Genomic DNA, 13,951 nt, shown 5'->3' with positions numbered 1-13,951 from the left:
TTTTTAGAAGAGAAATGCCCAGCTGATAAAATTTGTGAAATATTCCAAACTCTGAAAAACTCTTTAAAATCTGTAGCACTTCTTGTCCCGGCCTTTTATATAAGGAATACTCCACCTATATCTTGTTGGGAAACTAGTCTGCATTTTGGACTGTGAGTTACGAATGGTCTTGTATGTTTAAGGGGTTATAAAGCAAGCAGGCAAACATAACTAAAGAAGACTGTGTCACACAGGCTGCATGTGGCACACAAAACCTGAAGTATTTTCTATCTTAAGTTTGCTAGCTCCTGGATTATATTATTCACTCTGCTCATGTTAATCCAGCCTTGTGTTACTCAGATAAACCCGCTGTGCTTATTTATATGTAATAAATGCTGTACTCTAATTCTTAATTTTAAATTTATGACATTTAGGTCTACAGTCTTAATTGAGACTGTGTTGGAACTTTATCTCTCATACTATCATTGAAATGTTTTGTATCAAGTTTGTGATAACATACAAGCACTTCTTGTAGGTTTGCATTCCAAACATCTGAAGTGGTGTCTGCTGTATGCTGTGGTAACTGTTTTATAAACTGGATAATTCAATTTTTTGAGATCTGCTTCTTGCATTTCTTCTATGTCATCATCTTCATAATCTTGAATTGGGGTGTCTTTTTCATTTGAGGGCGTCATAGTGACTTCCTTGTTTTTATTACCTCGGTTTTTGCGTTTGTTATTTGGCATATTGGAGATATTTGGTTTCTTCACTGTGGTGCTTTTTCTTGTTATACTATGACTCTAGATTAAGTGGACTATCTGTTTTTGATGGAGCCTTAGGGCTTGATATGGGTGTGGCCTGAGAGCTCTGTTTGGTGTGCCAAAGGTGACACTCCCAGGTTAGGCGTGGTAAATCTCTCTCTCTCTTTTTTTTTTTTTGATTCAAAAGGGAAGTAATTCCGCACAGCTGAACGAAGTTGGAGGTAGTTAGCAGGCAAATGATATACCCACAGGAGCCAGAGATCGGAAGCTCTTTCCCAAGATCCCCACAGGGAATCTGTTCGGCCCTCAGAGTGGGCTCAAATTCTCCTTCAGCCTCCCACTGGGTTGCCAAAGTTACGGAATTGTAGCGTCTCTGGAGAGTGCTCACGTGAATTCCGTGAGTTCTCTCCCCCACCATCTCTTTTTGCACAGTCTCAGTTCAGTAGCACCATAAATTTACTAGGTCCTAATCTCCTGTTAATTCGCCCCGCCCAGAGTCAGGTTTTTCTGCTAGGCTCAGGGCCGGTGCAGACCTGAGGTCGCTCTGCTTATGACGTATGTCCAAGATGGCGCCTGCTCTTTGTCTTGCTCGCCCTTGAGAGGTGAGCGGAGAGAGAGAAACCCGTGTCCGTACTAGTCGCCTTTTTTTTTCTCTCTCTCTCTCTCTCTTCCAGTTAGCCTTGTGAACTCCCCCCCCCCCGGGGGTCGTTCCCTCTAGTCTCCTCTCTCCGCTTGCCTGCCGGTGTCTCGGGCTATTGAGGTTCGGCTCACCTCGCGTTCCAGCGAAAAACAAGAGGTACTTGTTTCTCATGGTCCTAGAGGCTGGGAAGTCCAGTATCAGAGTATCAGCATGCAGTGAGGGCCTTCTTGATATATCATTCCATGGCAGAGGGTGGAAAGGCAAGAACCACAAATGCATCTACAAGCAGAAAGACAGCCAAACTCATCCATTTATTTATTTAATTATTTAAGATTTTTATTATTTATTTGAGAGGTGGTGTTACAGACAGTGAGAAGGAGAGACAGAGAGAAAGATCTTATGTCCATTGGTTCACTCCCCAAATAGCTACAACGGCCAGAACTGCGTTGATCTGATGCCAGGAGCCAGGAGCTAGGAGTTTCTTCCAGTCTCCCACATGGGCACAGGGCCCTAAGGACTTGGGCCATCTTCTACTGCTTTCCCTGGCCATAGCAGAGAGCTGGATTGGAAGAGGAGCAGCCAGGACTAATACCAGTGCACATATGGGATGCTGGTGCTGCAGGCCGTTTTAATATTTACTTATTTATTGAATATCACAGAGAAAGAGAGAATGAAACATTCACACAGAGAGAGAATAAAAGAGTCAATTGGAGAGAACTCTCCTGTCCACTGGTATATTGCACAAATGCCCACAAAGGCTAGGATTAGGACAGGCTGAAGCTGGAAACCAGGAACTCAATCCAGGTCTCGCATGTGGTTGGCAGTGACTTAAGCACTTAAGCCAGGGTGTGCATTAGCAGGAAGGTGGAGTTGGGAGTGGAGCTAGGAGCAGAACCCAGGAACTCCAATATGGAATGAGGGTTTCCCGTGTGGTTTCTTAACCACTGTGCCAAATGTCTGCCCCAAAGTTAGCCATTTATAAGGAACCCACTCCCGTGGCAACTCACTGCTGTCATTAATCCATTCATGAGGGGTCAGATCCTTCATAACCTAATGACCTCTTAAAGCTCTTACCTCTCAATAGCTAGATTAGTGATTAAATTTCCAACACTTGAACTTTGTGGGGACATATTTACCTTATAGCAAGTGGAAACTAGATAAAATGAAGTTAGAGGTATATAGCCTCACTTAGAGTGAGCAATATATTCAGGCACTCGAAATGAAGAGGATATCCAAAACCAAATGTGAGAAGGTGCTGAAGTCCAGACAGCTCACTGACGCATGCAAACCTGGCTGTAGGCTAGAGTTGCTAACATGACATCAGGGAAATCTAGGGCTCCAAGCCTCATGAACAAGAGGAGACCTAGCTGTGTCAAGTGGGGAGTGAAGAAGGGCTGCCCCACTGTGAAATGGGGTCTAGGAAACCCTGCTACCGGCTACATGAGAATTTGACATCTACTATGGACTGTGGGAAGGAAAAATGTTGCTAAATATATTGGAACCGTAGGCTATGTCACAAATGATGATGGGGTCTCAGTTTACACTAGCTTTCGACTGATTAGCTGAGAAGTGGCCTTTAAAATGGTCCAGTTCTTAAAGAATCAAAGTGATCTTGTAAAAGGAATCTTGAAATATTCAGTAGAGTTGCTTCTGTAACTCAGAGAACACAAACAAGACTTTATTGGAAAATTCAGTATTAGCAATCATGTAAAGAACTGCACAAATGAGAAGATGTGTGCTTCCAGAGGTATAAATATTAGAAATGATGCAATCAGGGACTTGAAAACACACTTTGAAAGTGTTTATAAATGAGACAGAATTTTAATTTAAAGATTTATTTATCTATTTGAACGAGTTCGAGGCAGAGAGAAGTGTCTTCCATTGGCCGGTCTACCATTTGCGGCAAGTCAGCTTGAGCATGTCCCAAATTGTACATCTCTTCCCTCTCTTATTCCCACTCTTATATTTAACAGGGATCACATTTCAGTTAAATTTCAACACTTAAGAATAACTGTGTGATAATTACAGAATTAAACCAGTCATATTAAGTAGAACAGACAAAAAAATACTAAGAGGGATAATGTATTAAGTTGTTCATTAACAGTCAGGGCTATGCTGATCAAGTCACCATTTCTCATATTGTCCATTTCACTTCAGGAGGTTTCCTTTTTGGTGTTCAGTCAGTTGTCACCGATCAGGGAGAACATATGGTATTTGTCCCTTTGGGACTGGCTTATTTCACTCAGCATGATGTGTTCCAGATTCCTCCATTTTGTTGCAAATGACTGGATTTCATTGTTTTTGTTTTTTACTGCGGTATAGTATTCTAAAGAGTACATATCCCATAATTTCTTTATCCAGTCTACCGTTGATGGGCATTTAGGTTGGTTCCAGGTCTTGGCTATTGTGAATTGTGCTGCAATAAACATTAGGGTGCAGACCGCTTTTTTGTTTGCCAATTTAAATTCCTTTGGGTAAATTCCAAGGGCTGGGTCGAACGGTAGGGTTATCTTCAGGTTTCTGAGGAATCTCCAGACTGACTTCCATAGTGGCTTGACCAGTTTGCATTCCCACCAACAGTGGGTTAGTGTCCCTTTTTCCCCACATCCTCGCCAGCATCTGTTGTTGGTAGATTTCTGAATGTGAGCCATTCTAACCGGGGTGAGGTAAAACCTCATTGTGCTTTTGATTTGCATTTCCCTGATTGCTAATGACCTTGAACATTTTTTCATGTGCCTGTTGGTCATTTGGATTTCCTCTTTTGAAAAATGTCTATTGAGGTCCTTGGCCCATCTCTTAAGTGGGTTGTTTGTTTTGCTGTTGTGGAGTTTCTTGATCTCTTTGTAGATTCTGGTTATTAACCCTTTATCTGTTGCATAGTTTGCAAATATTTTTTCCCATTCTGTCGGTTGTCTCTTCACCCTCCTGACTGTTTCTTTTGCAGTACAGAAACTTCTCAATTTGATGCAATCCCAACAGTTGATTTTGGCTTTGACTGCCTGTGCCTCCCGGGTCTTTCCCAGAAACTCTTTGCCTGTACCAATATCTTGAAGGGTTTCTCCATTGTTCTCTAATAACTCGATGGTGTCAGGTCATAGATTTAGGTCTTTAATCCATGTTGAGTGGATTTTTGTGTAAGGTGTAAGGTAGGGGTCTTGCTTCATGCTTCTGCACGTGGAAATCCAGTTTTCCCAGCACCATTTATTGAATAGACTGTCCTTGCTCCAGGAATTGGTTTTAGATCCTTGATCAAATATAAGTTGGCTGTAGATGTTTGCGTTGATTTCTGGTGTTTCTGTTCTGTTCCATTGGTCTATCCACCTGTTTCTGTACCAGTACCATGCTGTTTTGATAACAACTGCCCTGTAGTATGTCCTAAAATCTGGTATTGTGATGCCTCCAGCTTTATTTTTGTTGTACAAGATTGCTTTAGCTATTCGAGGTCTCTTGTGCCTCCATATGAATTTCAGCATCATTTTTTTCTAGATCTGAGAAGAATGTCTTTGGTATCTTGATTGGGATGGCATTGAATCTATAAATTGCTTTTGGGAGAATGGACATTTTGATGATGTTGATTCTTCCAATCCATGACCATGGAAGATTTTTCCATTTTTTGGTATCCTCTTCTATTTCTTTCTTTAAGATTTTGTAATTCTCATCGTAGAGATCTTTAACATCCTTGGTTAAGTTTATTCCAAGGTATTTGGTTGTTTTTGTAGCTATTGTAAATGGGATTGATCTTAGAAGTTCTTTCTCAGCCACGGCATTTCCTGTGTATACAAAGGCTGTTGATTTTTGTGCATTGATTTTATATCCTGCCACTTTGCCAAACTCCTCTATGAGTTCCAATAGTCTCTTAGTAGAGTTCTTTGGATCCTCTAAGTAAAGAATCATATCGTCTGCAAAGAGGGATAGTTTGACTTCTTCCTTCTCAATTTGTATTCTTTTAATTTCTTTTTCTTGTCTGATAGCTCTGGCTAAAACTTCCAGAACTACGTTAAATAGCAGTGGTGAGAGTGGGCATCCCTGTCTGGTGCCAGATCTCAGTGGAAATGCTTCCAACTTTCCCCCATTCAATAGGATGCTGGCCGTGGGTTTTTCATAAATTGCTTTCATTATATTGAGGAATGCTCCTTCTATACTCAATTTGCTTAGAGTTTTCATCATGAAAGGGTGTTGAATTTTATTGAATGCTTTCTCTGCATCTATTGAGATAATCAAATGGTTTTTCTTTTGCAGTCTGTTAATGTGGTGAATCACATTGATTGATTTGCAAATGTTGAACCATCCCTGCATATCAGGGGTAAATCCCACTTGGTCTGGGTGGATGATTTTTCTGATGTGTTGTTGTATTCTATTGGCGAGAATTTTATTGAGGATTTTTGCGTCTATGTTCATCAGGGATATTGGTCTATAATTTTCTTTCAGTGCTGCATCTTTCTCTGGCTCAGGGATTAAGGTGATGCTGGCTTCATAGAAAGAATTTGGGAGGATGCCATCTTTTTTGATTGTTCTGAATAGTTTGAGAAGAAATGGGATTAGTTCTTCTTTAAACGTCTGGTAGAATTCAGCAGTGAATCCATCTGGTCCTGTGCTTTTCTTTGTTGGGAGGGCCTTTATTACTGTTTCAATTTCTGTTTCAGTTATGGGTCTATATATGTTTTCTATGTCTTCATGGTTCAATTTAGGTAGATTGAATGTGTCCAGGAATCTATCCATTTCTGATAGATTTTCCTGTTTGCTGGCATACAAGTCCTTGTAGTAATTTCTGATGATTCTTTTTATTTCTGTGGTGTCTGTTGTTATGTTTCCTTTTTCATCTCTGATTTTATTGATTTGGATCTTTTCTCTTCTTTTTTAGCTAGTTGGGCCAATGGGGTGTCACTTTTGTTTATTTTTTCAAAAAACCAGCTCTTTGCTTGGCTGATTTTTTGTAATTTTTTTGGACTCAATCCTGTTAATTTCTTCTCTGATTTTAATTATTTCTCTTCTCCTACTAGATTTGGGTCTGGTTTGCTGCAGTTTTTCTAGGTCCTTGAGATGCGCTGAAAGCTCATTTATTTGGTACCTTTCCAATTTCTTGATATAGGCCCCTATTGCTATAAACTTGCCTCTCAATACTGCTTTTGCCGTATCCCATAAGTTTTGATATGTTGTGTTGTTATCCTCATTTACTTCCAGAAAGTTTTCGATTTCTCTTTTGATTTCTGGAATGACCCAGTGTTCATTCAGGAGCATGTTGTTCAGTCTCCATGTGTCTGCATACTTTCTAGGGTTTCCTGAGTTGCTAATTTCCAGCTTCATTCTGTTGCGGTCTGAGAAGCTGCATGGTATGATTCTAATTCTTTTAAATTTGCTGAGACTTGCTTTATGGCCTAGTATGTGATCAATGCTAGAGAAGGTTCCATGCACTGCTGAGAAGAATGTAAAGTCTTTAGATGTAGGATTGAAAGTTCTGTAGATATCTGTTAGATCCATTTGGGCAATAGTGTCGATTAAATGTGCTGTTTCCTTGTTGATCTTCTGTCCGGATGATCTGTCTATTTCTGAGAGTGGGGTATTGAAGTCCCCCAGTACTATTGTATTGGAATCCAAGTCTCTCTTTAAGTCCCTTAACATATCTTTTAAATAGACCGGTGCCCTGTAATTAGGTGCATATACATTTATAACAGTTACATCTTCCTGTTGAATTGAACCCTTAATCATTATATAGTGCCCCTCTTTGTCTCTCTGAACAGTTTTTGTATTAAAGTTTATTTTGTCTGATATTAATATGGCTACACCTGCTTTTTTTTGGTTTCTGTTGGCATGGAATATCTTTTTCCAACCTTTCACTTTCAGTCTGCATGCATCTTTGTTAGAGAGATGTGTTTTTTGTAGGCAACAAATAGTTGGGTTTTGTTCCTTAAGCCAATCAGCTAATCGGTGTCTTTTAACTGAAGACTTAAGTCCATTAACATTTAATGTGACTATTGATACATAGTGACTTGGCCCTGCCATTTTCCCGGAGATATTTTCTAGTATATGCTTTGAGCTTCCCATGCTCTTTTACTGGTAGGTGTTCTTCCTTTACCTTCTTTCCTATTGATGGCCGTGTTTCTGTGTTTCTGAATGTAGCACATCTTTAAGTATCTTTTGTAGGGCCGGACGAGTGGCTACAAATTCTTTCAATATCTGTTTGCTGGGAAAGGTCTTTATTTCACCTTCATTCACAAATGAGAGCTTAGCAGTATATAATATTCTGGGCTGGCAATTTTTCTCTCTTAGCACCTGTGCTATGTCTTGCCATTCCCTCCTAGCCTGTAGTGTTTCTGATGAGAAGTCTGCTGTGAGTCTCATTGGAGACCCTCTGAGAGTAATCTGACGTTTCTCTCTTGCACATTTTAGGATCTTTTCTTTATGTTTCACTGTGGTGAGTTTAATTACAACGTGTCGTGGTGAGGATCTCTTTTGGGCATGTTTACTGGGGGTTCTATGAGCTTCCTCTACTAGGATGTCTCTGTCCTTCTCCAAACCTGGGAAATTTTCTGCTAATATCTCACTAAAAAGGCCTTCTAATCCTTTCTCTCTCTCCATGCCTTCAGAAACTCCTAGAACTCGAATGCTGTTTTTTTTTAATCGTATCCTGTAGATTCCCAACAATATTTTTTAGATTTCTAATTTCCTCTTTTTTTCTTTGGTTTGGCTGTATGTTTACCTGTGCTGTCTTCTAAGTCCAATATTCTCTCTTCTGTTTCACTGACTCTGTTTTTTAGACTTTCTAATGTGTTTGTCATTTGATCTATTGAGCTCTTCATTTCGTTTTGATTTCTCTTCACTATCACACTTTCCTGTTCTACTAGTTTCTGCATTTCATTTTGATTCTTCCTTAAAATTTCATTTTCATGAGAGAGATTTTCAGTCCTGTCCAATAAGGATTTCTGTAGTTCAAGGATTTGCTTTTGAAAACTTCTAAATGTTCTTATCATAAATTTTTTGAAATCCGTATCTTGCATTTCTTCTATCTCATTATCTTCATAATCTTGTCTTGGGGTGTTTTGTTTATTTCGAGGTGTCATAGTGTCATCGTTGCTCTTGCTCCCTCAATTTTTGTGTTTGTTGGTTGGCATTGTTAATTCTTCTTCCCTCACTGTGAGGTTTTTATTTTCTGCTATGTCTGTGTTAACTTGACTGCCTGCTGTTGGAGGATCCCTGGAGGCTTCAGATGGGAGTGGCCTGAGAGCTCTGCTTTGTTCTTCTGGGTTACGGGTGTACAAATGTGACACCCTCAGGTGATCCATGGTAAATCTCTCTCTATTTATTTATATTTATTTATTTATTTTATTTTTTATTCAGGAGGTAAGTAATACCGCACGGCTGAGCAGATTGATGGTATTTAGCTTCTGATCTCTGGCTTCTACCCAAAGAGTTTGTACCGGTTCAGTTTCTCCTGTGGACTCCCACTGCGTTGCCTAGGCTACTGAATTGTCGCCTCAGCTCTCCCCTTTGGTTATGTATATCCCGAGTGGGGCCTTTTCTTTGTCTCTTGCTCCCGGGCCCGGCACAGTGTTTGAGAAAGAGGCTTGAGCCCATCGTGCCCACAAGACAAGGGCCCTGAGCTTCTGAGGCCCATGGGTTCTCTCGGTGTCGCTGCCTCTGGTGTTGCTGGCACAGAAAACCTTCCAGTCATTGGCTTGTGTTTTCCACTTACTTCCGAGTTGGGCAAGGGGCAAGACAAGTGCAGACGCTGGAGAAGCAGCAGCATTGGAAATACTGCCGGCCCACGTCCTGATGTCGAGTGAGCAAGTGGCCAAAGTGGGTGGTCGAGAGGTTGGCTGTGCAGGGCTTGCTTGGTGGTAGGCCAAGCCATGCCGGCACCAGCTTGGCCGTTTGCGGGATCGCTGGCTTCTGGCAATGGAGCAAACAGGAGCACAGTTTGCTGCAGGGCTCCCGCCAGCAGTGAGCAAGTGTCCATCTCTCCTATCCTTTGGATACAGTTAACATGGCAGCCAGTTGGGTCTCCCGGAAACTCTGATGTTGCTGGCACAGAAAACCTTCCAGTCTTTGGCTTGTGTTTTCCACTTGCTTCCGAGTTGCACTGTTCAGATATTTTAAATGTCCATGTGACGCAAGGGTACTAGAAAAGTTCATGGAAATGGATTTTAAAATATTGACTTGGGGAAAAAACTGTTTGGAATCCACCTATGCAGATAAGAGGTCTTCAGAAAGTTCCTGGGAAAATAGGTAGGAAGAAGAAGTTATGCATGGCATTCCAAAACATTCTTTTTGCACCAGAATGAGCTCGGTTTTTGACTCCTATTTCCATGCATTTCTTAGTCTCTCTGTATTTCCTCCTATTTCCTTTGCATTGGAAAAACCTAGTGTAGAGTGCATTTCTTGTCTGGAGACACACACAATCTTTCTCTTTGAAAACCGTGTGTTGAAAGAGTGAGTTGATGGGGCCGGCGCTGTGGTTCAGCAGCTTAAAGCCCCGGGCTGCAGGGCAGGCATCCCATATGGGTGCCGCTTTAAGACCGGGCGCCACTTCGAGTCCCGTCTGCTCCTTTTCTGATCCAGCCCTCTGCTATGGCCTGGGAAAGCAGTAGAACACAGCCCAAGTCCTTGGTCTCCTGCACCTGCATGGCAGACCCAGAAGAAGCTCCTGGCTCCTGCCTTTGAATTGGCAGAGCTCGAGCCATTGTGGCCAGTTGGGGAGTAACTCTGACCTTTAAAGAAATGAATCGATCGTTTTTTAAAAAATGAAAAAAGAATGAAAGTCTATCCTCGAATGTGAGTTTTATAATAAAAATAAGCTCTCCCACATGGGTGCAGGGGTCCCATCACTTGCGCCATCCTCTGCTGCTTCCCTAGGCACATGAGCAGGGAGCTGCATAGGCAGTGGAGCAGCTGGGCCTTGCCCCAGTGTCCAAATGGGACGCCAGTGTTGCCAGTGGTGGGTTTTACCCACTCTGCCACAATGCCAGGCGCCTTCTGAAAATGAAAAACCATTTCCTTTGCATGTGTATTTGCATGGGTAGCTGCAATGAGCAAGGGCTGGTGCAATCCAAAGCCAGGAGCCGGGAGCTCCATCTGGGTCTCCCATGTGGGTGTGGGGGTCAGAGTACTTGGGCCATCTTCTACTGCTTTCCCAGGTGCATTTGTAGGGAGCTGGGTGGGAAGTGGAGCAGCTGGGACACCAACTGGGACTCTGGGATAGGAACCCAGCATTGCAAGGCCTCCCAGGGGCCGGTCCCAGTGGCTGCATTCTAACCACGCACATGTGCTTCTGGCCTCCTTCTCCTCCTCTGCCTGCGGCTCTTTCTCCATCTCTTTCCAACCCCTCCATGGCTGAGGGCTTCCTCCAAAGCCCTATGCAGTTTTTCTCTCTCTCTGTCTCTCTCTCTGTCTTTCTCATGAGCTGGGAGAAAACTGGGAGCTTGGCACTTGCCTTCACAGGGTGTGGGTGTGGGTGTGTATGAATGTATGTATGTGTATGTGTATGTTTATGTTTGTTTGTGTGTGTCTTATTTGTGTTTGTGTGTGGGTTTGTATATATGTTTGCATATGTGTGTATGTATATGTGTGTTTCTTTCTGTGTGTGTCTGTATGTGTCTTTCTTTGTGTTAGTGTGTGGGTTCTTATGTATGTATGTGTATGTATGTATGTCATGGGTGTGTGGGTGTGCATGTATGAGTTTGTATGTGTGTGTATTTCTGTGTATGTGAGTTTCTGTGTCTGTGGCTTTCTGTGTGTGTGGGTTTGTATTTATGTATGTATGTGTGTGTGTGTGTGTGTGTGGCAGCAGGACATCTTCCCCTCGTGAAGCTCAAGCTCACGTCGAAAATGCATGACCATGAGATCAGGCTCTGCCTTCCACGGTGCATTTTCCAACATTCCTTTGGGAGACCCAGGCAAAGAGGAGAGACCCTGAGAGCTCTGCTGTCTACCGGGTCGCTCCCGAAATGCATGCAGTGGCTGCTGGAGCCAAAGCTGGCATTAGTATTGCCAATGGATTCTTTCTGAAAGCAAACCAAAGCCCTTTGTTCCTGTTCCCTCTGCAGCACCCAGGTGTGCTCGCCACAGCCGCACGGCCTTTACCCCCGAGCAGTTGGGGATGTTGAAAGCTGTTTTAGAAAAGACCCCCTGTCCTGACTGGGAGAAGATACAAGAGTTATTGGCAAAGCTGTGTTTGGATGAGTGTGTGATCAAGGTATGTCCCGAGCCCTGTGCCCTCCGTGCCATGCCGTCACTCGCTTACGGGCACCGCTGTGCTGCCGCTCAGGGCAGTCGCCAATGCGCGCGCTTCGCAGTCCCTTCGAGGCTGACAGGCAGAGGCTGCCGCGGGGCTGTTCCCGAAGTCCCTGAGGGTGGGCGCTTGACAAGAAAGACTCCGCCAGGCGGGGCGCTCGAGGCTGCCTTGACCTTGCCAGCCTCCTCCGCCGCCTCCGCCCCCACCACCGCTGCCACTGCCTCTGCCGCCACTGCCACTGCTGCCAGCATGCTGGGAGCTCAGCGCGCCTGCGCAGGAAGAGCAGGGCCCCGGGGGCTCCCAGGTGTAGCGCCCCGAGTCTGCCAAGGACCCGCTGGCCGCCGATCTGCACAACATCCATCTGGACTCCTCTGCGCCCTGGGCTTGCTGCCCCACGACGTTGGGGAGCTCGTGCTGATGTATGGCTTGTTCGATGATGAGGAGCCTGACGACCTAGCAGAGTACCTGTATCCCCAAGCTTAAAGGAGAATTTGACTATGAATAGGGTGCCCCACACTCGGCCAGTCTGAGCTTGGGCGTGCGTCCTCTAGCATAAGAAAATAAAGCTCAGCAATGGCAAAAAAGGAAAAAAAAAAAAAGAAAAACGAAACAAAACAGAAAACACCCTCCAAAAACACAACCCTCCTCCCCCCAACATATAAAGAATAAAGCCGGACCCCTTATCCTCCAGCCTGCGTCCTCTGTCCTTCCTGCTTCCTTTGCATGCAGCCCCGCCTCTGACTTCACCTCCACGTGGTAGGTCTGCTGAGGACCAACAACCCTGGGGTCCTGAGGTGGGGCGGGGGTCCTGGCTCCCTCAGCCACAGAAGCACTGAGTCAGCCTCTACAGTTGCCCCAGCTCCCACTGGGAGACCCCTGTACTGGGGGCTACTGAGTCATCCCCAAGGAGGTAGAGGGGCAGGCTGAGGCAGTGTGGGTGCTGCTCCCTCTTCCTGTGCAGGAACCCCACCGCGGCCCCCGCCCCGCTCTACAGAGTGCGCCCCGGCCCCAGTGCTCTGGCTTGGCACCTTGGCTTCCTGGCTCTGGGAGCCCAAGGGACCAAGCGCTCCTGCCAGTCCCTGCCCGCTGCCCCGAGCGGCCACTTCCTGGCACTGCCCGGCACTGGGCAAGGGCTTCAGAGTCCAGAGCAGCCACAAGAAGGAGCGAGCTAAAGCCCAAAGCCCAGGTCTCTCCCTGGAGGGGTTTTCCAGTCTGATCTCCCAACACTGCCATGGGCCAGTTCTTTCCTCTCTGTTAGCAGATTGATTTCTTTGGAAGGTAGTTCCAGAAAGGGAGAGACAGAGGACACAGCTCTTCCATCTGGTGGGTCACTCCCCAAATGGTGAGTCCCTGGGGCTCCGACATGGAGATCAGTGCTTCTGGAACTTTCTCCGCTGGTTTTTTGGCTCCCACTGTTGGTGGGGGGGCTGAATCCTGAACTATCCAATTCCGGGAGGGGTAGCCCAGAACTCTGTGGATGTCCTGGGTTTCATCTGTTCATTGACTCTGAGTTCTCTGAAGCTCTGCTGTAGAAGCCAGTGGCCCAGGGTCTCTGTGACAAGTCAACCTAAATTTTGATCTTCAGTGGTCCTGTGGGAAATTCTCCACTCCTGCTGCATTGCCCAGGGCCTGGGTCACAGAGGCACAGCCCAAACAACACCCTGGGGAATTGGAATCACACACAGAGCTGGGGCTCCTTTCACCAGGGAGAAAAGGGATTAGATTCTTATTTGAATGAGTTACACACAGAGAGAAAGAGAGGCAGGGAGAGAGGTCTTCCATCCGCTGGTTCACTCCCTGATGGCCACAATGGCCAGCACTGGGCCAGGTAGAAGCAGGAGCCAGGCGCTTCTTTGAGGACTCCCACATGGGTGTTCAGAGGCCTATGTACTTGGGTCATCTTCTGCTGCATTCCCAGGCCATTGGCAGGGAGCTGGATCAGAACTGCAGTGGCCGGGACACAAAGCGGAACCCATTAGGGATGGCGGCTTTACCCGCTGCACCACAGTGCCAGCTCAGGATGGCGCCTCTTGGGTGAGAATCCTAGGACCTGCAGAGGAGAAGGCAACACTGGCCTCCTTGCCCTGGTCTTTGTTCCAATGCCCCAGAGCTGTGCCTTAGGGTAGCACTTCTGCACGCCTTCAACCCCTCCTAGCCAGCTGCCAGAGCGGGGGAGCTGTTCTGTGGGATGCCGTCAGGGTCTATACCTGGCGTTCTGCCTCAGCACAAGTGCACAGCACAAATCCTGCACCTGATGCTGACCGTGGACTGCGGGCAACAATCCCGTGTCTCCTCTGTTCTTCCGTTGTCACACACGTGAGATCAGTGACAGAGGAAGCTGTT

The 13,951-nt window shown here is 45.2% G+C and overlaps 1 protein-coding gene across 2 annotated transcripts; it reads left to right on the top strand.

Annotated features, from left to right (window-relative positions):
* Window positions 1-881: 881 nt before the first annotated feature.
* Window positions 882-12,206, top strand: LOC149120796 (uncharacterized). 2 transcript variants are annotated; one of them, XR_016224495.1, is made up of 2 exons: window positions 882-1,536; window positions 11,421-12,206. XR_016224495.1 is itself a non-coding variant. In XM_089318737.1 (2 exons), the coding sequence occupies exons 1-2, from the start codon at window positions 1,291-1,293 to the stop codon at window positions 12,089-12,091; spliced, it is 723 nt and encodes a 240-aa protein (XP_089174863.1). In that variant the 5' UTR covers window positions 882-1,290; the 3' UTR covers window positions 12,092-12,206. The 2 variants fall into 2 exon arrangements, 1 of the variants encoding a protein (XP_089174863.1); XM_089318737.1 differs by having other exon boundaries at window positions 882-1,342.
* The last annotated feature ends 1,745 nt before the right edge of the window (window positions 12,207-13,951 follow it).

The sequence above is a fragment of the Oryctolagus cuniculus genome, chromosome 18, assembly GCF_051225735.1.
Source record: "Oryctolagus cuniculus isolate XC-2025 breed Fujian yellow rabbit chromosome 18, ASM5122573v1, whole genome shotgun sequence".
Classification (NCBI taxonomy): Eukaryota; Metazoa; Chordata; class Mammalia; order Lagomorpha; family Leporidae; genus Oryctolagus; species Oryctolagus cuniculus.
The sequence above is the reverse complement of the archived record's forward strand: the minus strand, read 5'-3'. Positions and strand labels throughout refer to the sequence as shown.